Source organism: Lynx canadensis, chromosome C1, assembly GCF_007474595.2.
Source record: "Lynx canadensis isolate LIC74 chromosome C1, mLynCan4.pri.v2, whole genome shotgun sequence".
Classification (NCBI taxonomy): Eukaryota; Metazoa; Chordata; class Mammalia; order Carnivora; family Felidae; genus Lynx; species Lynx canadensis.
In genome coordinates, this window is record NC_044310.1 from 197575036 (window position 1) to 197601139 (window position 26104).

General features: G+C 37.6%; 1 protein-coding gene across 8 annotated transcripts in view; it reads right to left on the minus strand.

The window, feature by feature from the left end:
* The window catches only part of IKZF2 (IKAROS family zinc finger 2), a 165212-nt gene extending 139936 nt beyond the window's left edge, over positions 1 to 25276 (minus strand). For 2 of the 8 annotated variants that reach the window (XM_030327880.1, XM_030327875.1), the window contains exons 1-4: positions 24391 to 24601; positions 23069 to 23135; positions 21491 to 21539; positions 20587 to 20691 (exon numbers count right to left, since the gene is read on the minus strand). In XM_030327880.1, coding sequence (XP_030183740.1) covers positions 20587 to 20691; positions 21491 to 21539; positions 23069 to 23071 — 157 coding nt within the window. In that variant the 5' untranslated portion in view covers positions 23072 to 23135; positions 24391 to 24601. Of the gene's footprint in view, positions 1 to 20355; positions 20560 to 20586; positions 20692 to 21490; positions 21540 to 23031; positions 23136 to 24390; positions 24602 to 25118 lie in introns of those variants that run through there. The other 6 variants (XM_032594510.1, XM_030327877.1, XM_030327876.1 and 3 more) reach the window with 5 other exon arrangements.
* Positions 25277 to 26104: the final 828 nt, after the last annotated feature.

Consider the following 26104-nt stretch of genomic DNA (forward strand, 5'->3'; position numbering starts at 1 on the left):
AACAGAAGGAACAGTAAGAAAAAGACCCTCAAGGGAATAAATCTGCCGTGTCCAAGGAGAAGAAAGATAGAAGGTATTTTGAAAGTTTAGAGAACAAGAAGAATGAAGGAAGAGGAGTTCAGAGATGGAGGCAAAGGCCACAACCTTTAGGATCTTGTAAACTTCAGAAAGAAATTTTAATTTTATTCTACTTTCAACGACAACAAAAAAAAATTGTGTTTGAAGCGATGGATTGTTGTGATGTGATTTAGGTTACAGAAAGTCCACTTCTCGGGGCGCCTGGGTGGCGCAGTCGGTTAAGCGTCCGACTTCAGCTCAGGTCACGATCTCGCGGTCCGTGAGTCGAGTCAGGCTCTGGGCTGATGGCTCAGAGCCTGGAGCCTGTTTCCGATTCTGTGTCTCCCTCTCTCTCTGCCCCTCCCCCGTTCATGCTCTGTCTCTCTCTGTCTCAAAAATAAATAAACGTTAAAAAAATAATAATTAAAAAAAATAATAATAATAAAAAAAAAAAAAAGAAAGTCCACTTCTCGCCTACTGGGTGGATGATGGGGAACAGAGGAGCAGGAATGGTAACAGGAAGACCCGGTATAAGATTCTACAATATTTTAGGCTGAGGGGATTGGGAAATGATGGTAGCTCAGCCCAAAGTTGTCGAAGTGAACATGGTAAGAATCATGCAAATTCAGGATGTATTATTTATTTATTTATCAAGAGAGAGAGACAGACAGACAGATGCCAAGAACTCACACAGGCGCTGGGAAGGGACAGAGGGAGAGAGAATCTTAAGCAGGCTCCTCGCTGGGCGGGGAGCTTGACGTGGGGCTTGATCTCAAGAAACCATGGGATTATGACAGGAGCTCAAATCAAGAGTCAGCCACTTAACCAACTGAGTCCCCCAGGCACCCCAAGATATATTTTAGATGTGAAGCCAAAGTTTCCTGAGGGACTGGACTTGGAGTTTGAGGAAAAGGAACAATACCAAACGTAGATTTGAAAGTCAAAGCACCATCGGTACCTAAAAAATAAACAGAGAGAGAAGAGGACCTGCAGATGGAGGCAGAAGTGCTGCTAATGGATGAAGGTGAGCACCAGATGTTTCCTGTTCACTGAGTCACTGGCACCCACTGATAATGACACTTCTAATGAAGCCAGTCCTTCTCTATATTGTTCTCTTAGAGGCAGTAGACACTTCTCACATTTCTACCAAAAGCCTCTAGCTTTCTGATTTCAACTAACTGGATTATTTCCTTTATCTCAATAGCCACTAACCTAGAAAATCAAAACACATGATAAAAATAGAAACATGGAAATATATAATATATAATTTCCCAGCCTAGGGCCTCATAGGCAGAAAAGTAAAAACTCAAAATTCAAAGTATAAGAGCATTCGAAGGCAACAAAATGCTTTATTATAAAGTGATAAATACAATTAATAGGAATCAATCACCAGCTTTGTGCCCATCTAGATACATGATCCTGAAAATATATTAATATCCCAAATATCCATGAACTCCACACTTGAAAAGGATGCATCTGGAGGAGTGAAGGTTGTCACTGTCCTGAAGAGCCACCCAAGAAAGTAACAATGCTCATTAACTGATTAAAAACAAACTAGCTAGCAGCTAAAAATGTTTTGCAGCAATTCAAATCCAACCACTCACACAAGAAAAAAAAAACAAATAGAAAAATCATAGATTGATTACCACAAAGGGTTCTTTTTCAGTATAAAAATGCAGATAACCTGTTACCATTAAATTGCTACTAGATGAATACACACACTTTCATTTTAGGTATGATTAAGTACATTGCTTTCCTATATATGCCAGTTAAGTATAATGGGCTTATTAATTTATAGAAACTTATGTTAAGAGAACTACATTTCATGAGCTTCCAAATGACATACAATTTTGTTGTAATTTTTTTAAAAGGGAAATCACAAGTAGAGAAGCAATAAAAAGAAGATGATCTTTTACAATTAAAAAATGAGAAGACTTGGTATTCTCCAAGCTATTAGATATTACTGCCTTAATTCTTGTGGCTAGAGGAAGAATTACAAACAATGTTTGCAAAACTAGATAACCATTGCTCATCTAAAATTGCTTGGACACATTTAAACAGTATTTCATAACAGGATTCAGATGAAAACTGCAAAAGAAAAACTTTTATAAGGGTTGTATAACTGATCCTAGGTACTGTTATGATAACTATATCATGGACAAATGTGACAATTAACACAGTTGGTCTAAGAGAATTGAAGTCTGACCTCACAATCTAGCATAAGCAGAACTGTACAGTTTTAAGTAAGAGCCATTTGATTCACAAGTTTTTAAACGATCTTTGGGATTGAGCTACTGGATGAGAGTTCTCTGAAACAGCAGCAATATGATATCCCTTTTCATATGTGTCTGGTAAACAGGAAGGTAATGATTTGGGAGAGTTTAGATCACGAAGATTGAAAATCTTGAAAATAATGATAATTATTATCTAAAGTTATTGTTATTATTTAAAGTTATTTCAAGTAACTTTAAAAGTATAGACTTTCTAAATAATACCAACAAATAATCAAAATGTCTCCAGGTGAATTTCATTTCTTTTAAAATATATATATATATATATATATACATATATATATATACACACATATATACATATGTATGAATACATATGTAACTACACAGATATACATACATTCATATATACACATATATTTACATATATACACATACACATAAATTAGACATACATATAATTCTTATTTATATGAATATAAATATATGTATATGCAATATATACTTTCACATATATGTAAATAAAGTCAAGATTCTCTACAGGTCTTTTAAAGTCTTTTATAAAACCTATTTCTAGGGACACCTGGATGGTTCAGTCAGGTAAGTGTCTGACTCTTGATTTTGACTCAGGTCATGCTCTTATGGTTCATGAGTTCGAGCCCTGCATCGGGTTCTATGCAAGCAAGCGTGGAGTCATTTGGGATTCTCTCTCCCTCTCTCTCCTGTGTGTGTGCACGCATACACACACACACACACACACACACACACTCTCTCTCTCTCTCTCTCTCTCTCTCTCTCTCTCAAATTAAATAAATAAACGTCAAAAAACAAAAAACAAAACAAAACACCTATCTCTACATTCTAGAGAGTGACACTGGCCTGAAAACATGTAATTTTATGAAGCCATGTGAAACTTCTAAGTAAGTACTTGAAACTTTTACTCCAATGTAGTATTCTGCAGTATTCTGCTTGAATGTGTGTTGAGAAGAGAGTACGCTAGTGCTAACTTTAGACCATTTATTTTAAAACTGCTCTGTGGGTAAAAAGACTAGCTGGGTGATTTAATCACTGATATCCTCATCACAGATAGTGCTTAAGTGTCCAAACCTGTGGTGATAACTTACAAGAATAATTGAGATCTGTCTCTAATGTATCCAGTCAGATAAGCAACACATATTAACTCATAATATATTTAAATTAACAGGCAACTTTCTTAATTGAGAGACTTCTATGTATAAGGCACTGTGCTAGCTAGCTTCTATTGAAAACAGTAACTAATATTTCTTGAATTATTTCTTGAAATCTGTTAGGCAGTGTGACAGATAGAAGCTTTAACTAAAGTTATTTTATTAATCCTCACAATAACCCCAAGAGACAAGCATTAACTTTCCCTCATTTATAAATGAGGAAGTGAAGACTAACACACAGCACAGCCAATAATATAAATTCAAGCCTGTTCATCTCTGTCTGCTATCCTTGGGCAACAGAGATTACAGTCATTTCCCCTACCCTCAAGGAGATTCCAGTTACACAGGGGAGATAAGATGAACACAAATAAGGGAGTAAAGGTAAAACAAGATAGGAAGTGATAAAGGCTTCCTACTTTTTTTTTAAATTTTTTTTTAATGTTTGTTTGAGAGAGACAAGAGAGACAGAGCAGGAGCCAGGAAGGGGCAGAGAGCAGGGGAAACACAGAATGCGAAGCAGGCTCCAGGCTGGCAGCACAGATCCTGCCCCAAGGTTCGAATGCACGAACCTTGAGATCATGACCTGAGCCGAAGATGGACACTTAACCCACTGACCCACCAGGATGCCCCGAGGCTTCCTAGTTTTTAAAGAAGAAATTACTCCTGAATAAAAAGGATCATTTAGCTTGAGAGGCACCTGGGTAGCTCAGTTCTTGATTTCGGCTCAGGTCACGATCTCATTTGTGAGTTCAAGCCCCACTTCTGGCTCTGTGCTGACAGCATGGACCCTGCTTGGGATTCTCTCTCTTCTTCTCTCTCTGCCCCTCCCACACTTGCACACAGGCTCTGCTCACTCTCTTTCTCTCAAAATAAATAAACTTAAAAAAAAAAAAAAAAGGATCATTTGGTTTGAAAGACTGATTACACTGTCACTATGCTAACAGTAACCCTGACCCACGAAAAGCTAAACTTGGACATGAAAAACAAAATATGTATCTTTAAATGATCTCATTGGGATTTATAAAGATTTATGCACCTTTTAACCAAATGACCTATGAGTAGTTTGTTTATATGTACTCTGCTATAAAATCTTTTTTTTTTTTTCAACGTTTATTTATTTTTGGGACAGAGAGAGACAGAGCATGAACGGGGGAGGGGCAGAGAGAGAGGGAGACACAGAATCGGAAGCAGGCTCCAGGCTCTGAGCCATCAGCCCAGAGCCCGACGCGGGGCTCGAACTCACGGACCGCGAGATCGTGACCTGAGCTGCAGTCGGACGCTTAACCGACTGCGCCACCCAGGCGCCCTAGTGGATATTCTTTTAAAAAGATTTTATAGCGGTTAAGCGTCCGACTGCAGCTCAGGTCACGATCTCGCGGTCCGTGAGTTCGAGCCCCGCGTCGGGCTCTGGGCTGATGGCTCAGAGCCTGGAGCCTGCTTCCGATTCTGTGTCTCCCTCTCTCTCTGCCCCTCCCCCGTTCATGCTCTGTCTCTCTCTGTCCCAAAAATAAATAAACGTTGAAAAAAAAAAAAAAATTAAAAAAAAAAAAAAAAAAAAGAATATCCACTTTTCTCCCTGATTGCTCACAAGATAAAAGGGGGAAAATGGCCATTAGAAGGGTCTGATACACAGCTGAGAATCCCAGATACACAACAGGGTGATGTGTTATGATATAGGACACAGAGCACCATGAGTATGGAATTTATGAAATTTCAGAACCATACTGGGAATTCACTCACCAATACATCCAGTAAATAAGTAAACAAGTCCCCGCTAACAGATCACTCTGGGCCAGGTCAAGAGGAGGGCACACCGGGCAGTCAAGTCCTGCCTCAAACGCATCTTCTGAACTGCCATCCTCAAATGAAATGCATTACCACTACTGCGCAATTACCATTTCAATTATATCCCTCACAAACAGAGCAGGTTTATTTGTGATTCGCTTTAATTAGGTAATTTTAGTTTCATTTCTTTAGTAATTGATTTGAATACAACAGAATTAATAATTGCCTCATATCTGCACAGACGTTTCTTTTCAAACAAGGACTGACAGCACTCAGATGAGGAACGAAAATATCTAGTCACTGATGCAGATATCTTGTGTTTTATTGGCAATGCTTTTCACTCTTTTTTTTTTTTTAGTATTATTACAGTTGTTGGTGTAAAAGCATATCCTTCGTAGAAGACTATTTAATATAACATGTTTGTGGAGTCTATTTCTTAGCTATTTGATTCAAGTTTTTTCTTATATTCTTTGTATCTAACAATAAAATAATACCTACCATTCTGGTTTACTTACCACGTGACGGTCACCATTCTGGAGACTTTATGTATATTATTCCTAATGCTCGCCACTCCTCTGACAAGGCAGATATTAATGTCCCTGTTTTACAAACTGAGATGCCAAGACATGAAATATCTGCCTAGGGGTCACAGATCTGACATACAATACCAGGACTCCGTTTTTTACACTATGGAGGAAGGGGAAGGGAAAATTCATTTAATCCTGTAATTTAAAAATATACATATGCTTATTATTTTCTAGTAATAAAATGCTTAAGTACTGCCAGGAAGAGTAAATTCCTCAGGGACTGCTTAAATAAATATTTAAGTTCAAGTTTTAATGAGCACATTGTACGTTAAATGTGAAAGCATTTCAAATAGTGTAAAGTATCTTAAAAATAAAATGTTACTTTTAATAGGCTTAAAAACAGTTTTCTTAAGCAAGTTAAACATATACCCTGATCTTGTTTTTATTATTTATGAGCTTAGCAAACTTTTCATTCAACAATAATACATGTGTAAAGTTCGTCTCATGTTGATAAATTTTTACTGCAGTATTATCACCAGGTTAATTTTAGAAGAGTATTCCAGTGGGTAAAAGCCAACCTGGGAATTCTATGTCTCTGACAGAGTATGGTCTCAAGAAAGTCTTTTAAAACACTCAGTGCTTGTGTCTTAGATACTTCAGGAGGAAAATGGAAAAACAACAGATCAGAGAACAAAAACTGGATGCAAAACCCCATCTCATCTGCTCAATATCAAGTTCCTTCCTCATTGCCACCTCCCAAGAGGGAAAAAAAAAAAAAGCAGAGAAAGTTCTTACTGTTTCTGTCAGGACTATGGCTTTCTCTAACTCCCTAACCCCTTTCCCACTGAAGTGAAATAAAAAGGCAGCTGAGGGACAAGACCAAAGTTTACTGTATTGGTGATAATTCAGAAATACAACCAATTAGGGTACCTCTCACACACAGTATATTTATTACACAGTCACTTTTGCAAAAGATAAAAGAAACAGACTAGTCCAAAGTGACCATAAGTAATACCACCGTTTATGATAGCAAGCAACCTACTATAGGTGCTAACAACTTCACTGCTTCCATCTACCCATCTTTCTAGAATGATACCCAGAGTACTCCAGTTATTCTAACCACCCCATCTCCTACTCCTGGCTTTCAGATATCTGAAGAAGTAAATGTCTATTGAATCTCAATATTTATCATTCATCTTCTACCAGAAATCATTCCAACCTTATTGCCCATTCTTCATCATTCAAACAGGTAATTTCTTTAATTATAAATAAATTCTTTATACTTTCTGAAAGAAGAAAAAAAGGAAGGAAAGATCCTATTTTTCTTTTGTCCTATTCCTCTCTCTGGTAGATCTAGAAACTCTAGTGGATTCCGTGGCTTACCCCTCACTGCTGCACTCACCACATTTATTCTTTCTTTCTTCTTGAGCTAGCTGGTTTTTTAGTTCCCTTACACTTCACACCTCTGCTCTTCCCGTTCATATAATTGAAGTTATTTTCACAGGTCCTACTCCCATTAGTAACATACCACAGCTGTCTTGCCAAAAACAGCGTATCCTTAAAAGATTTAATATAAAAGTTAGCAATACTCAATGGAGTTTTAAATTGATGAACATGAGGGGCTGCTGGGCAGCTCAGTCTGTTGAACGTCAGACTTCGGCTCAGGTCATGATCTCGTGGTTCATGAGTTCGAGCCCCACATCAGGCTCTCTGCTGTCAGTGCAGAGCCCACTTGGGATCCTCTGACCCCCCTCTCTCTCTGCCCCTCCCCCACTCATTCTTTTTTTTTTCTGTCTCAAAAATCAATGAACATTTAAAAATATTTTAAAACTTTAAAGAATAAACTGATGAACATGAAAAAGAGACTAAGGCACTTTTTAAAAAGTAAACATGATTGTCATCATATACAGGTTACAACCTTTTTTTTTTTTTTTTAGAGGGAAAGAGTGTCAATAGAGGATCAGGGCAGAGGAGAGGGAGAAGGAGAGGGAGAGAGAGAGGGAGAGGGAGAGGGAGACAGAGAGGGAGAGAGAGAGAGAGACAAAGAGAGAGAATCTTAAGCAAGCTCCTCGCTCAGCGCAGCTCCCTACACAGGGTTCGGTCTCATCTCGTGACCGTGAGATCATGACTTGAGCTATAAAAGCAAGAGTCCGACACTTAACCCACTGAGCCACCCAGGTGCCCTTACAGGAGGGAGGGGATAACTTACTCCACTCAGATTTATTTTGGTATCATAATGCTATGTCTCCTTACCATTTCTGGAAGTACACTGATATGTATATTACTTCAGTATCTCATGCTATGAATGAATATCACTCATAAAAAAAAATGCAGCATATATTACTTTATTTGGAAATTCCACTGTATTATAGCAATTAAGAAAATACCTTAGACTAAATCTAAAATGATACTGAAGGAGTCTGAAGACACCATTTGTATATGAGAATACCCCTGACTTCAGTATTTATCATTAATGGCAATAGTCTATTTTCATTACTGTATAACATCACTGAAATTTCAAAGTTAAATCCATGTGATCAGAGCTATCATTGGTTCTTACAGAAAAGTTTCAGACTTTTTGTCTGAGAAAATGTCTGACTGAATTAGGGTGTTTTTTAATTACACAAGTAAAAGATCTTTTGTGAAAAATACAAATAATGCAGAACTATTTGGAATAAATGACAAAATGCCCCATTTACTCTACCAGACTCCAAAATGAATTCTATCAATAGTGTGATAGTTCTTTCTTGTCCTTATTCTTTGCATTCACATGTATGCACATACACAAATGCGCACATAAACGCATATATGCTTTTAAAACATATATGGCACTTGTACATACAGTTGTCTGGCAGCAATTGTTTAGTTAATGAAAGCTTCTCTGATTTACTGGAAAAATATTATCTCTTCAAATTCATTACCAGCTATTGTACTCAAAACTTTGGGGCCAACTAAAACTACTCAAAGTCATAAAAATGTTTTTTTTTTAATGCAAAGAGCCTTACTGTAATAACAATTTATGTAAAAATAATTTATTTTAAATTGTGTTTTTTTTTGGGGGGGGGGCACAGAAAGAGGTTTCTTTTTTGTCTGTTTTCGTTTCCAAAAAACTGAATCCAAAAACTGTCATTAGGTCATTAATGTGTCATAGTTCAGACAGATGGTGGTGTGTAATTCATATTTTGAGAGTTTAAAAACAGCAGACTCCCAGAAAATATATTCCCTTTTCTAGTTTGCAGTTATGTCCACACAATATCTATTACTGCTTTCAAATATTTTGTGAACATTCAGCATTAGAATAGAATTCATGTCATATTTCAAAATACTATATTAGAATCAGTTTTTTTTAAAGTGTTTGGATTTTAAAATTTTTTTTTTTCAACGTTTTTATTTATTTTTGGGACAGACAGAGACAGAGCATGAACGGGGGAGGGGCAGAGAGAGAGGGAGACACAGAATGGGAAACAGGCTCCAGGCTCCGAGCCATCAGCCCAGAGCCTGACGCGGGGCTCGAACTCACGGACCGTGAGATCGTGACCTGGCTGAAGTCGGACGCTTAACCGACTGCGCCACCCAGGCGCCCCTAAAGTGTTTGGATTTTAAAGCAATACCTAAAAATGACCAGGTATGATTGGTTATAATGTTTATTTTTTAAACAAGGATCTTTATGAAAATCACCACGACAAGAAAAAATTCATATTGTTGTAGAAGAAATGACACCTCTTTAAAACTCAACCAGAAATTCTTAAAGCTAATTCAACAGAAACAGAGCAATGCAGCATCCTAGCACTTCAAAAGATGACCAAGTCCTGCATGCTGTATCTTAGTAAGAAGGTAGGGTTGATACAGTGAGGTGTAATAAGAACTATAACTTCCATGATAATAAGAGAGCAATGACAAAAATGTCAAAGGTGTAGACACCCAGAATGTTAATTTATTAGAACGTGACTTTACACTGATTAATTATATGCTCCACAAAATATCTGGAGTGCATAAGAAAAGTTAATTGAAGCATTTCATTTTGTACATGCCACTAAAATTAGTTTTAAATAAGTGGTAGAGAACTGATTTCAAAATTATAAGTATGTGGAATTCAATCTGTAAACTCTAAATGTGCTATATAAAGATAATAGTAATGAAGATGATTATGGTGACCAGAGAATATTCATGGAAACATTTACATTCACTTGATTCCACTGAACATGATTGTATAGAATTAGAAAACTTAAAAGCTGTTTAGAATCTCAAAAACCATCTTTTAGGGGCTGATCCGAAGATTACAAAATTTTGGTGGGGCGCCTGGGTGGCTCACTTGGTTGAGCATCTCAGCTCAGGTCATGATCTCAGGGTTCATGGGTTTGAGCCCCACATAGGGCTTCTCACTGACAGAGTGTGGAGCCTGCTTAGGATTTTCTGTCTCCCTCTGTCTCTACCCTTCTCCCGCTTATGTGTGTTCTCTCTTTCTCTCTCCTTCTCCCTCTCAAAAATGAACATTAAACAAAAAAATTAAGATTAAAAAATCTTTTTTAGAGTGAGACATGGTTAAAAACAACACATTCCCAAACAGAGAAAAATCACAAGTTAGGATTCAGAATTATTTCAATACCTAAAAATTTAACTTTTCAAACTTCCTCAAATAGGTCAGAAACATATTACTTAAAAATATATATTGAATATAATCATAAGTATTTCCTTAATTCAACAAATAACTACTAGAGAATGAAGAGATAGGGCATGGTCATTTTCCTCAAAGATTCACATCTGGAAAATCTATGAGTAGCATTTCTGTAATCAATGTCTGGCCCCCAAATAAAGCTGTATGCTTTGACAAATATTCTCAAATTCACATCCAGTAATTAAGATAGCCTTCCTTATTAGCTAAACTAAAATACTGTAATTTTGTATAAAATCTCATTTGCTTTCATCAGACTACTACAATGATTTCATGAAACTGGTGTAATATTTGTTCCTCTTGACCTATAAACTAAGAGCCCTTCTAGATCCCCAACTAACTTAAGGTGTCCTTCTCAGGTGGCAGTGCTATCTCCCATCTTCATTTAAAACTTTAAGGGGCACCTAGGTGGTTCAGTCAGTTAAGGGCCCTCCACTTGATTTCAGTCATGAGTTGGAGCCATATACAGGGCTCACGTTGAGCCCTGTGTTGAGTCCCCTGTTGGGCTCCTCACAAGGCATGGAGCCTAAGATTCTCTTCTCGTTCCCTCTCCCGCTGTCCCTCCCCAGCTCGTGCTCTCTGCTCTCACTCTCTCTCAGAAAAAAAAAAAAAAAAAAAAACAAAAACAAAAAACTGATTTTAAGACGTCTTAAATTGCTGACCGTATCACCTATCAACGTTTCTGTGAAGAGAAAATAGAAGTTTGAATTTAAGGTAATAGTAGTTGGAGTATCCTTGTATGCATTATAAGATTATTTTTAGAGTTAAGCTATAAAATCAACAATCAACAAATCTAAATCAGGAATGTAAAATTACACTAAAGAAAATGAATCCAACCTAGGCTAGCAAAATTGGTTGTAACCTGATTACACGTAATAACATGAGTTAAAGACTGAATCCGGAGGATTTAGCCAAGGAAGCTGAGAAAAAAAATAACTCCTACAAGTATTTTGGCTGAACCTATATCTATGCAATCTAAATCCATGTCCATCCAGAGAAGAAGAAATTAGACAATGGACTTAACCATAATGACCAAATGGCAATGCTATCTCTATCGTGATGCTGAACATATTAGGCTCTCTTAGTCTGATGCCATTAAACATTTGAATTATATAACTAACTCCTTTTCTTCATATTCTTTGCTTACCAAGGTCAGTTCACAAGAACAAAATATTCTGGTCAAGCCAAATGGAGTCATCCAGATCCTCTATTATTTGGTTGGGTTTTTTTGTTTGTTTTATTTTTAATCAATGTACAGACATAAATTGGCCTTCTGATTTTAAATATCAATTTTATAAACTTGTTTATATAAGTCAATCCGGAGATCTGAATCCACTCTAAGTGTGCTGCCAATCAAGCTTCAGAACTTGTAAGGCTTATGGCCAAATCTTGCATCATAAAAAATTTCTTGGGGAAATGTTAACCTTTGGGAACCTACTTGAAAGCTTGTTGCATTTTCATCTCTGTTTCACTGTGCATCTTCAAATTTATATACTTTTGAACAACTCTTGGTGGTAAAAGGTGAGAAGCAATTCATTCATTTATAATGGATATAACTCACAGTAAGTACACCACACTTATTTGCTTCTAAACGCAATAGGATTATTAATGTCTCAAATAAAATACGGATTCATTTGGAACCTGAAAGACAATATCCCTCTCTACAAAACTCTTAACATATTTTTTGTGCCCCAGCATCAGCAGTGCATCACACGAAGTAACTCCTTAATAAATGTTTACTGGATCAATGATTGAAAGATGAAAAATATCTCTCTAGAGAGTTCTGAATCTCCATATACAGGAAATCTCAGATGAAGCATTTCCATCATTAACATTCATTTGGAATTCTATGGTGTCTCAGGTAATCAAAGCTTACATTTTTAAGATGGAGTTGTATTATGGATATTTTGAGATAATAAATATATTTATTAAAATGTTTTCCATATCACATCCTAGGTAATTTTACCCCAACAGGCACAGTATTATAAACTTAAAAACAAGTTAAATAGGTACCAAACCATTTTCAAATGAAGTATATGGTATACATTAAATTTATGATTTAAAAAAAAAATAACCCTAATAGATATGATACTAAATATACCACAAACACTTAAAGAGAAGGGCCAGCATATTTTGTTTAAAAATTGGTGAGTCAATCGCTTCAACTAATCCAAATTCTGAGACTAGCATAAGAAGACTCCATTAAGCAGAGATTTCATTAAAACCTGTATTCATACATTTCAATACAGAATTTTGACTTAACAGGGCAAGTAGGAAAATAAAATCACTAATCAAATGCTGGGACTTACTCGTGGAATAATTTTTTCAAAATACTAAACTACTGTTCAAGTAATACAGTAGCAAATAACAAAATCACAAGCTACCTATGAGATTTCCAGTATAATCTGTCCATATGCCTGATTGCTATCTTCTCCCAAATCCTACATGTGCTTCAAACTCTCTGGATCCAGAATTAAACTAAACTAAATCTTTTCCTGGAAACCTCTCCAGTATTTCCTATCCTCCCTAATGGAACCTACTACCATTTATCCAATAATCTAGGAGTCACCATCGTGAACTTCCTTCTCTCCTTAATCCTACTATCCAAGTCCAATCCACTTTAAGCTATGAAATATTTCCCAAATCCTTTTCTTCTTTTTTGTCCCCACTATCACCAGCGCTCACAACTTCTCACTCAACCATTGCAATAGCTGTTAAAAATACCCCTGCATCTAGACAGGTCCTCATCCACAATCTTTTTTTCCCCACAGTACAGCCAGTGTGATCCATGTCAATCAAAAGACAGAAGTCATCTGCTTTGTTAAAAGCCTTGGCTCCCTTGAAAATGAAATCCAAAATTTCTCTTATACAAGATATTCCTTCATCTTGCCTGATTAATTGTGCAGAGTCATCTGTGGCCTCAAATCCTGGGCACCAACCTCACACTCTTGAAATACTAACCTGATTTTATTTTCCAGAACATGCCATGCTATTTCTCAGCTCTCACGGTAGATACTTCATTTACTGAAAAAGCCTTCCACTTCTCTCCTAAATCCTCTTCCTTTGATAAGTCTCAGCTCAAGCGGCCTTTTTCTCTAGGAAGACTTTCTCAACTAGTACCACCTTTCATTCCACATAACAATCAGAACACTGAGCATACCACAGTATAATGCCCTGCTTAACCGTCTTTCAAACTAGAATGTGAGCTCCTGGAGAACAGTGTACTATTCACCTCCGGATTTGCCTTGCAGTGCCTGATGCAGAAAAGGTAGCTTATAAACTTGCTGAATTAATCAATTAGAATAATACAGCAACATAGCAAATGCCTAGAACTGATAATCATACGTTTTAAGCTTACTTCAAAAGTGAAACAAGTAACTATTATCCCCAAACGCACAATTAGCAACAATCAGGCCTGCAATGTGATTAGGTACCACCAAATAAGAATTTATGGTACCACCAGCAGCATCAAAGGAGGTGAAATTTTAGATGCAGATCTTCTTTTTAATTTTTTTAAATATTTATTTCTTTTTTGAGAGAAAGAGAAACAAAGCATGAGCAGGGGAGGGGCAGAGAGAGAGGGAGACACAGAACCCAAACAGGCTCTAGGCTCTGCAGTCTCAGCACAGAGTCCAATGCAGGGCTCGAATTCATGAACTGTGAGATGATGACCCAATCCAAAGTTGCATGTTCAAACGAATGAGCCACCCAGGTACCCCTAGATGCAGACCTTCTAAGAAAGAATTGATTATAGATATAGATAGGTTTCTCTATCAAATGAACTTTTTCTTTTTCCATTCTTAATGACTGGTATCCTTGAAGCACCAAAGGTAAGCAATGATTTTCATTACATATAACCAAAAACATAAAACTATAGCCAGGAACACTGAAACCCAATAAAAATAATTTCCAACACACAAATTCTACTTCTTTGTTAACCAAAATCTTCACACATGCTTTAAATAATAGAAATGCTTTTCTTCAATTTTTACCCTGAATTCTTAGAAACCTCTGTCTCTGTTCCATGGATGTACATAATAAAAAGGAAAGAGCAAATGATCTGAATTTCAAACAGAAATGGATTTGAAAACAAACTCTTTTTATTATGAGTCACTGATCGATGATAAAGCAAAGACTCTTCTGAGTGATAGCAGCAGTGATTATTTATTGCATCTAAGCATACACCAGCAACTGTGCAAGTATTTTGTACATATTACTTCATTTAAACCTCACAGCAGTCCACTGAAGTAGGTATGGCTTATCCCTATTCTACAGATAAGGAAACTGAAGCTCAGAGACATGAAGTAACACATCTAAGGTCACACAGCAAGTGGGAATTCTAACACAGGCATGTATAACTCCAAAGCGTGTATTTTTAAACACTTACAATCTATTGCTTCTGTGTCTCAGTTTTCTGTATTATAAAGTGGAAGAATTACTTCCCTCACAGAGCTGTTATGGAGACTAAGTGAAATAATATGGACGTATCTAGCATAGTGTTGGGCATCCTATATGTACTCAATAAATTATGCTCTCCGTCCCTTCCTCACTCCAGTATAAACATTTATCATAAGGGATATATAGTTCCCAAATACTTCTTACCTATTTCAAAGCATAGATATTCTGAGTCTTGATTAATTCCAAAAGGAAAATACTACCAGGTCCATAAATATATTTGATCCAAACAGATATAAAGGGAAAAAAAATCAAAGAAAAAACCCAACACATTCCACCTAAGTTGATGACTGTCCCCCTGCTATTGATTGTTCAGAACATCATAAGATCAAAATATATCAATATTTAAAGTTAGGAGAAAAGAGCATGGGACCCAGAAATCTCAATTCATTACAGCTTGAAGGAAGACTCCCAAAAGAACCTAATAAATCATGTTACATTAAAAAAAAACAAAACGGGGGCGCCTGGGTGGCGCAGTCGGTTAAGCGTCCGACTTCAGCCAGGTCACGATCTTGCGGTCTGTGAGTTCGAGCCCCGCGTCGGGCTCTGGGCTGATGGCTCGGAGCCTGGAGCCTACTTCCGGTTCTGTGTCTCCCTCTCTCTCTAACCCTCCCCCGTTCATGCTCTGTTTCTCTCTGTCCCAAAAAAAAATAAATAAAAAACGTTGAAAAAAAAAAATTTAAAAAAAAATTAAAAAAAAAAAAACAAAACAAAACGTACTTCCAGTAGGGAAGACAGATTTGGAAAAAGACAGAGGCAATAAGGATAATACTTGTATAATAAGTTGATTTGTTTGTTGAAGACAGACTTTTATGCTTATATTGAAGCAGTCTAAAAATGCCAGGAGGGGGAAATGAGGGGCAAATAAAAATATACAGCATTTTTACTGTTAATTCCCTATACATACATACTTCCTATAGTTTCTTTTTTTCCTTTTGGTTTAGTTCATAACCATGATACTTACCTCTGATAGGTGTAAAGAAATAAAATCAAACTTGGGGTGCCTGGGTAGCTCAGTTGGTTAAGAGTCCTACTCTTGATTTCAGTTCAGCTCATGATCTCAGGGTTCATAAGATGCAGCCCCTCACTGGGCTCTGTGCTGACAGTGAGGAGCCTCCTTGAGATTCTTTCCTCTCTTTCTGCCCCTCCCCTGCTCTCTCTCTCAAAATAAATAAATTTTTTTTAAATTTTTTTAATGTATATATATTTTTTAATGTTTATTCACTTCTTAAGAGACAGACACAGAGTGTGAGCAGGATAGGGGCAGAGAGAGAGGGAGACACAGAATCTGAAGCAGGCTCCAGGCTCTGAGCTGTCGGCACAGAGCCTGATGCGGGGCTTGAATTCACGAACCATGAGATCATGACCTGAGCCAAAGTCAGATGCTCAACCGACTGAGCCACCCAGGTGCCCTTAAACTTTTTTTAAAAAAGGAAATAAAATCACACTTTTCTCTTCATTTCCAGACTAGTAAAAAACTAAATGTATGCTGGATGGATATATATATATATATATATATATATATATACACACACACATATACGCATCTAAGTACAATAATTCAGCACAGAGTGAGTTCTTACATCAAGCCCGTCTGGTGTTATATTAGGGTGTATATCCCATGGAAATCCAACCAAGGGTGACTGCCAAACGAAGCCACAGAAGACAATTCAGAAAGCTGGTCAGTCCCATAATATAAACAATATTTTTAAAAGTGCATGAGAGCATCTGATATCACTCCACCTTCATAATAACCTTCCTCTACTTCTATAATACAGTTTTGTCACCAAAACATGAATCAGTATTGGACATGGCAGGCACCCTGAGATAATAACATTATAAAGAGATATCAGTTAAGTGATGTAACTAACCCACAAGGTAAAATCACAGTTTTATGTCCCAATCCTGACAACTCCATCCTTCTGTTAAGGGACCTAAAAGGCCAACTGATTTCTTCAGACCTCCATTTCTACATAAGAAAAATGGAAATCATAATACACTTCTGCTTCACTAGGCTCTAAAAATGGAAACTAGCTAAGAAAAAAAAATGAATGTGAAGCACTCTGAAAAGAATAAACTAGATTTCCTGACCTGATTATTGGTCAGAGTCTTGTAAAACTAGAATTACTACTTCTTCCAATTCCACACATGCCACCTGGCCATCAAACTGACTGGTAAATAGTATTGACGGTAAAGGTGATCCACATAGAAAGTTTTAAAGCAATAGAAACAAAATCTGTGTCACAATGTATTTTCATACCATTAACTACCTCCAAGGGAAATTTACTTATTGGCATTATAAAAGTAGAAGATAAAACGTGTAAGGTTACAAATTTTTGAACCTTAAATTTTGTTTTAAATAGTCGGCAGCACGTATAGATAGAACAGTTTGAAACCGATATGGAAGCAACTATGCAAGAACTGGAGAGGAGCTAACCCAGAAACAGAAGGAATCACAAAGGCCAAAATACAATATGGATTATTTTTATATTGTTCTATCTGAGTTGTCTGTTGCACATTCTTAACTTTCAGATTCTATTTTTAAAATCACTTAACACTGTGTATTTCCAGTAGCCATCAAGGCATATACTGTCATCCCTGACACTGAAGATTGTCAGCAGACTCAATATGCACACTAATGATCTCGGGCAACAATGCCCATCTTCTTTATCAAAGAGATCTTATTCCAGAAGAAAAAGTCTAAAATTCTCCAAGAAAATTCATTCTAAAACATAGGAAGTAGCTACTGTGAAATGGTAAGATCCATATCGCCTCTCAATTTTTAAGATTATCTTACGTGCTAAATTTTAAAACCCCAAACTGTCAGACATCATAACATTTTTAGTTTTCCCCCAAGTTGCCGATGCTCGTTTCTAGCACTGTCAAATAATGATAGCTGCTGTCATTATTTTTTATACAAAAACTGGTAGCAAGTTGTACAGACACCCTTCATCTTAGAACGGTCATCAAATAACCTAAATAAAGGATTAGTACTTTGTGCTAAAACTGATCACTTTCCTAATACCAAAGTAAATGGGCTATCACTGGTTATTGATACTTTATTGCCAGAATGTTATTTTATTTTTTAAAAAAAATCAAAGGTTTTAATTCTTTTATTTTTTTTTCTAAGCTGCTTTAAAATAACTTTCTTCCTCTTACACATATAGTCCTGTCCTCTCCTTGCTGCTACTGAAGGTTATCTTATTCTGTCACAAAGGTAGTCCCATTACTTTGGGCTTGAACACTTTCAATCAAAATCGCAATTGTTTTTGGATGCAACAGCCCTTCAGTAAGTATATTCGAAAACATAAAAAAAAATTACAGAAAATAAATAAGCTATTCTTATTTGATAAAGTTCAACAATTGCATTTAAAAGGATTCAGGAAAACTGGTCATCTCAGACACAAGTGATCTGACAGGCCCCACACACACAAAAACTATTCCAAATCACAGAAAAACATCTGAGTGACCGATTTTAGGTCTCTTGTTCTAAGTAACAGACAAGAGTCCCTCTTCACCACTATTTGCCTTGGCAATCTAAAATGCTGATATTCTCCTGGATCTAACAGAAAGGAAAAATGGGTATCTTCTCCATCTAACACCTAAGTGGGTAACCTAGATACTGTAAATAGAGGCTACATAAAGGATGCAACACACAGCTCTGAAGTGAGAGCCAAATATTTAACCTGCAACTCTTTGGAAAACAACACGAAAACATGTGCAGCTTAGCCAAAGATTGTATTAACACGGGATTGCCACAGGCTAGTAAGTTTGGGGGGGGGGGACTCTTTACCACATAATTTTACTGTTGTTGGGTGAGAAAAGCTCAAATGTTAAAAGCATAGTTATTTGTTCAAATTGATGATACCCACACTCTGCGATGTTTGCTTAAAATAAACGGATGAACTGCTTTTTTGAAGAGTACTTGTAAAACCAGAATCAAATTCACAAATAAAGCAGCCAATTAACAAGTATTTTCCTGCTGATATCCTAGTGGTGGCCAGGGGATGACAGCTAAGAGTCTATGAGTATTCAAAGTTTCTAAAGTTTCTAAAGCTGACAGCTAAATATTAAGCTAACAGAAATTTTCGTATCAATCTATCTTTACTCTTCAGGAAATGAAACAAAAATTATCAGAGAAATAAAAATCTATTCTACCAAGGAACTAATAACATTAAATGTTAAAATATAAAAATTGTATTACCTACACTGTAATAGTAGTACAACTTTTGTTAGATTATAGCCAACTAGCCAAAAAATAAATAAATGCTACAAGATGCATTACAAAAGATTAACACTATAATTTAACATACATTCACTCACTCACTATTAGTTTTTCTTTCTACGTGATAAACGAATTTCAAAGACTGCTTCCAGAACGAAATACTCTGGGAAATGCTTCCCAGTAATAAAAAGATAACTTTTATGTAAGTAAATTCACATAGTTCAATCAAAATTTCAAGCCAATAACTAATATCACTTCAAGTTAATGAACTGCAAAATGTATTCAACAGCACTCTATATACTTTTGCTTATAATTCAGAAGTCTTTACTATTTACAAAACCAGTAGTTTTATAATAACCTCAAGTTTTGAGAACTATAAGAGGAAACGGGAAAGGAAAATTCGTTCTCTCTGGATAATCAGAATTAACTTGAAAATATATTCATAATTTAGTAGCTGATTCAGTTTCCTTCAGTTATTAAATCTTTGTTTTTTAAAAAAAAGGGAAAAAATTTCCTTTCCTTCACACATCACCCAAATAGAAAACTTTCAAATTAAGTTATATTTACATATAAGCCAGATGTCCTTTCTACACAAGAATATAACACATACAAAAGTATAAGGGAAACATGAGATTTCAAATTACGTTTAAGGAGTAATAAAGCATTTGCACCTAATAACTAAACTGATAAAACATTATAATTAAGAGAAAACAAGCCATATTCTTAATGAAGTATTTTGTCTTCTGTCACGGACAGCATACAAGTTGCTCTTTTATTACACAAAAACAATGTTTACTACATCAATGAATGACTCTATCAAAAACAGTGGCCCAAACGGTCTATTCCTGCAAGTTCAAAACATCCTTCCTAACGTTCACAGTTCTTCCCTGGATACCTGGATAGTCTAAAACAAAACGCTTTCATTTTGTTGGAGAAATGGATTTAAATCAGATCCATAAATTTTCCATTACACTTCACTTCCAATGCTTTAGAGGAGAAACTTTCACATATTAAAAAAAAAAAAAGTAACATTGCGATTCTACCACTGATGGATTAGCTTTACACCAAGGCAATGGTAAAATCATTTCATTTTTCTACTGTGAAGAGTCCTTTGGAAGTGACTTGTTTCCATATTCTTTTATCCAACAACAACAACAAATCTAGTCACAAACCTGGCAAGTCAAAACAATAACCAGCAAAGTCTAACATTTCTTACCTGATACAGGTAAGCACCAGCTCCCAAATGCCACCTTGGGATAGGTCAGACTAGTAAGCAGGCTCATATTTTATGATACTAGAATGGACAGGAATAAATCTGTGTTGTTCTTTCTTTAGCAAAATCTATAGCAGCAGCTACACCACAATGTGAGAGGACCCCAAAGACCTAACAAATTCAAGTGTGTCGCTAGAGAAATAGGAAAAAAAAAATCATAAAATGAAGACTTACTGCTTGTCATGTGACTTGGTGAGGCGTGCTGTCCATTGGGTGTGCTTGAGGTGAGGTCAATTGCCATAGTGGAGTGCTCCCTTTCAGGTGAAAGCTCATTGTCACCTGCTTTCACAAAATAAAATCTTTTGGTCTCTGTTCATTGTCACATAAAATCTAATCACCAACTTTGCTTCATACATGCAGAGGCATGCACAGCTTTGAAATTTTAATGTAATCCATTTCGGCCTTAAAAGAAACTATAAGGAAATATAATTTAGAAATATATAGCAAATGAACGAAATAAGGAAAAACCATGACCAGCCCACAATAAAAAAACTACAAAATCTGATTATCACAGTATTCTTAACTGTAAAACACGAGCAAGTGGAATAGTCAATTTCTAAAGTATTTTTCAGTTGAAAAACTAAATTTTCTTTGAACACCTAATTTAACCATTAAGCATAGAGCATTTATAATGAGCATTTTTCCAAAATGCTATCAGAGAGTTTGATGTTTAAAAGGAAAGTTTCCTAAAAAAAGGTCAACTTAAGGAGCTTTCACATTATGTGTGTGAAAAATTAGGTTACAAAGTAGTAAATATTTAGCACATGCGATATTAGTAGACATATATGTAACCTGACATTCTAAACTTAAAGTAAATGAAAAACCCCAGTAGAAAAGTGTTGATCTGCTAAGCTACTAACTACTGATTAAAATGTTATCATGAATAAAGTGTATTTCTATATTTCCTTCGTTTTGCTTCTGTGCTGTTATTTTCTCCAACTCATTTAAAGGTGAAATTGTGAACAGACAGAAAATAAGAGTATAGAATTCTTGACAAACAATAGTTCAGAAAATAAAATACAAGAAACACAAACGTAACTTTATTACCAATAACAAATTAATGAAAATGAATACTTACACGTTATATAGCCATCAATAGCCTCTGTTTCCATAGTCAAAGTGCAGTGCTGCAATACAAAAGATTATACCCTTTACACAATGATCCCTTTCAGTATCTGCCATTAAATGCTTAACTTATTTGAAGCTCCAAGCAATTAGCCCATGTTGGTGCTGCTGCAACCTGTGCCCAAGAAACATACTACAGTGTACTGTATGCTCATTTGCAAGTCAGTGAACTCTTTCTGCAAATGATCTGATTCCTGCTGGAGATAGGATAGGAAAGATAAGTGTGCTGTGAGATGGACTGTAGCAAGAAAGGAATGACTCTCTTAATCAGAATTTACTTAAAGAAAGAAGACAAGAGGGTACACCTCAAATGTGCCAGCTTTAACTGGGATAGAAGTATTTTACCAGTCACTACTTCCCATAATCACACTGCAGTTTGAGGACTTCCCTGGTATACAGATAGCTCTATTCACAATTGTTGCAAGTTGGTTCATCATGTTCTAATAGGGAGGAGGGAGGACAAACAAACATAACAAAACAAAACAAAAATTTAGTGCCCAAGTGTGTCTGGAAGGTTTCTGCAGCAGTTACCTTACTCCCAGACTTGTATTGACATTTTAGCCTACACTAAGTTCTGTGGAAGCACCTGTTCAATGTAACCTTAATTTCCTGCCAGACCATGGTTGGATACAAATGCCAAGCCAACTTAATAGATTCTGATTTTGAAAATTTCATAAACTTTTTGCTCTCAGGAAGGGAATCACTTTTTTAAAGTTTGGGGAATTATTTCCATGCACCAATGACACAAAACAAGAAGTTAATTCTCAGAAACAAAAGTAAATTGTATGAGATGACACCCCCTAGCTTTGATTTCACATAATGAAAAGATCGATAAGCTAACTGTATTCTTTGAAGGAAAAAGTTTAAAGAATTGACATGTCCTGAGGAGATTTTTACTTATTTTTTTTTTCCTTTGGCCCTGGTCCTTTTTGCCTTTAGTTTCAAAACTCTCTCTGCACCAGCAGCTAAATTATTCACAATGAGCCATTTCTGTATTGATCGCCAAGTATATTTAGCCCTGGCTCCTGGAATTTCTCCATTACTTACTGGAAAACAGGCAGCTTCACTTCTTGTCTCCAAAACCACTTCCCTTCTCCCTCCCCTCCCCTTCTTCACCACCACCCTCCCCACTCCCCCCCCCCAAAAAAAAACTTTTCTTTCTTTCTTTATGGAATAGTCAGATCAAATTCCCAACTCAGTCACTACATAGCACTTAAATTTCAACCTGCTGTACTGTTATCAAATTCTTTCAAATTATGATTACATAAGGTTTTCAAGAAAGGCATCCGTAAAGTTTAAAAGGGGAGCAGTTTCTTCGGATATTTTACAAATGAGTTTATCTCTTTAAAAATGTACACATTTAACACACACATATTAAAAAGAAAGAAACGTCAGAGAGAAGCGAAAGAAGTCTGCCCCATCAATGAAATGGTTATTAACCCTCAAAGGAGAGAAAGAAAAAGAAAAGGAGAAAGAGAAACGAAATGTACATACAAAAGAAATTGTCCTTTGATTAAAAAAGATTCATCACCATTTCCAGCTCTGTCGGGAGATCTCAGCTTCTTCTAACCCCTCAAAGAGGAGGTGACAATGTCGGGCTGAAGATAAACGGAGAAAGAAAGAAAGAAGTTTTTGTGTTTCCCCCTCTCTCTTTCCCTCCCTGGCCCCCTCCAAGCCAAGCCCCCTGCAGAGTTCAAGGCGAGGAGGAAGGAAAAGCACTTTACAGGTGGGTCATTCCGAACCCAAATCCTGCAAACAGATCGGCTGATAAACAAAACCAAGAAATGAGAGAGAAGGAACACCCCCCTCTCCTCCTCCTCCTCCTCCTCCTCCTCGTCCTCCTCCTCCTCCTCCTCCTTCTACCCCTCCCCCTCGTCCCTTTGGGATGGTCTAGTAGGAAAAGTCACTCAGGAATGGCACCACGTACTTTCAGGAAAGAGGAGAAAAAAAAGAGGGAGAGAGAGAGAGAAAGAGAGAGAGAGGTCAGTCAGTGCTCCAGCAATGCGATTAACAAGAAGAGAAAAAACTTGATCCACCGGTTCCTTAAGAATCGACCAAAAGCTAAGACAAGAAAACTGAAAGAAAAGGTGGGGGGGGGGGGGAGGAGTAAGAGGGGAGGGACAGTCAGGCCGAACCCAGCAAGGAACCTAGGCCAACTTCACAGGACTGTTTTTCGCCCTTGGCAAAAAAGAAAAAAATAAATAAATAAATAAAGGAAAAAAAAAAAAAGAAAGAAAGAAAGAAAAAGAAAAAAAAATTAAATCTTAATTCCATCTCTTTCGCCCATACTAGAACCTGTCAAAGTGATTTAACTGCTGCCTTTTCACATGTGTCATACCAGGTTTTTTGCTTTTTAAAAAATTCCAACAGGATCTGGATATTACCTTCTATCAGGACAGCTGCAATTTATTCCAGGCTACTCAATCTTTCTTGGAATTCAAGTTAAAACAAAGCAAAACAAGTCAAAATCCATGACAGCTACAGAGATGAGAACTGATTAATCGATTAACATCCCCGAAACAGATTACAAGAAGGGGACGATAAATTAAGGCAGAAGACATCATCTTCAACCCGATTCCCTGAGCGTCCCTTTACAGAAATCATTATCCTAATCATAACCACAATCCATCCCTCCCAGAGAAAAATATCTATATTATCATTATTACTGGTTAACAGCAACAAGTCATTTGATCACATCACAGTGCAAAACGAGACGCTATATAATTACACTTAACTTTGAAAACACTCCCCCCCCTGCAAATCAGATACACATATTTATATATAATCTATGAATCAGAAGACAAATAAAACAAGAGCTGTTCTTCACCACGCAAAAGCCAAGCGGAGATTTACCTCAGCAGTGCATGCAGTAAAATAATCCCATCACCCTTTTGTTTGTGTTTACTGTTAGTGTATCCTCTCTCTTTCTTTCTTTCCTGTGCCTAACGTGTGTTTGTGCACTGCAGTTGGTGGTGGAAACTAAGGCAGTGGATCTGTAGCTAAGGGTAATCCTGTTTTTACTTCCTCCATCTTCAGCGAGGAGCAGGGTTAGCCCGGGACAGCTGGTCAAACCCCGAGAAACCGATCCGCCGGAGCCCGAGCACATCTCCCCCGCCGGCCGGGCTCGCGCAGACGCCCGCGGGCGGAGGGCGGGCTGGCGGCGGCTGGCGGCGGGGCCCGGGGCGCGGGCAGGCGGACGTGCGTGCGCGCGCGCGCGTGTGTATGCGTGTGTGCGGGGCCTGGGCGCCGGTGCGGGTGCGTCTGTGTGTGTATGTGTGTGTTTGTGTGTATGTATGTGTGTGTGTGCGTGTGCGCGCGGGCTGGCGAGGGCGCGTGTGCGCGTGTCTGCGCTCTGGGCCGCTCGGCGCGCTCGGCAATCGATTACAGGACAAGTGCTGCCCGGCGGCTCCGCGACGCGCGCACTCCCTCGCGCCCACCCGCGCGCCCGGCCGCGTCGCCCCCGGCCCTGCGGCCCCCAGATGGCGAACCCCGCCCCCAAAGCGGGACCAGGTAACCCGCTTCCGAGAGTGCTACGGCGACCCCAGGTCGCTCCCTCCACCCCAGGCCATAATAAATCTCACGTTTTCAGCCGGCTGGGAAGGAAGAATTGGAGCCGTGAGGGGAGGTTCATTTCGGCCGCTTGAAGTTTTCTTTCAAACTGGGATTTGTGGCGAGGCCGGGCCAAGGGAGCGGAACGAAGATCCAGGCGCCCGACGCGGAGCTCAGGCATCGGCGTCCTGGCCAGAGTCGGGTGTGCGCGTGGACCCACCCACTCAGGCTTCGCAATAAACTATGCGGTACAATTTCAGAAAACGGCTCCGGGTAGACCAGGACACGAATCAGGATAGAGGGGTCCTCGAGAACGGATTTGAGAAGTGAATTCAGGTCTGAGATGAAGCTCAACTATTTTGAAAGTGCTTTACAGTGCAATTTTAAAATTAGAGTGTTTACTTGCTTTTTACTGCCCAGGGCTTGTGCCGCATCCACCAAAGTCAAAGGAACGGGTGAGGGTCCAAAAAGTTGGTCCCAGTGACGTGTTGGCCGTCAATATCATCAGGTACAGCACAGCTTTTTTATTTGGGAAGAATGTCTGGACCGTCATGGAAAAAGCAAATGCATATTTCTTCTACAAATAGTAGCATTTAGCATCTTACTTGACCACATTTGCAAAAAAGAGGGAATAGAGACTTCTATAATTAAAGGGAAAAGGAAAATGAAAGGAGCTGAAAATACTGAACTGTGTAGTCTGGGTGGCTTAAGTTTGAAAACACATGAAATTATCAGGACTGCCAAACAGCATTTCTGAGAAACCGTATCACAGATTGTGAAGAAAATCAATGCTGAAACAGTTAGGAGGAGGCATCATACTCCTACTCCTTTCAAGAATCCCAAAAATAGTTGCTGAGTTGTTGGGTTGTTTTTTTTTTTTTTTTCTTCTTCTTCTTCTTTCCTGCTGAGGAAAGCGAAATGCTACATTGAAAATAAAATCATCAACTATATCTTAAGCACTAGTCTGTATGTCTATAAAATTTTGAATTGCGTCTTTTCTTTAGATTTCAGGGAAGGA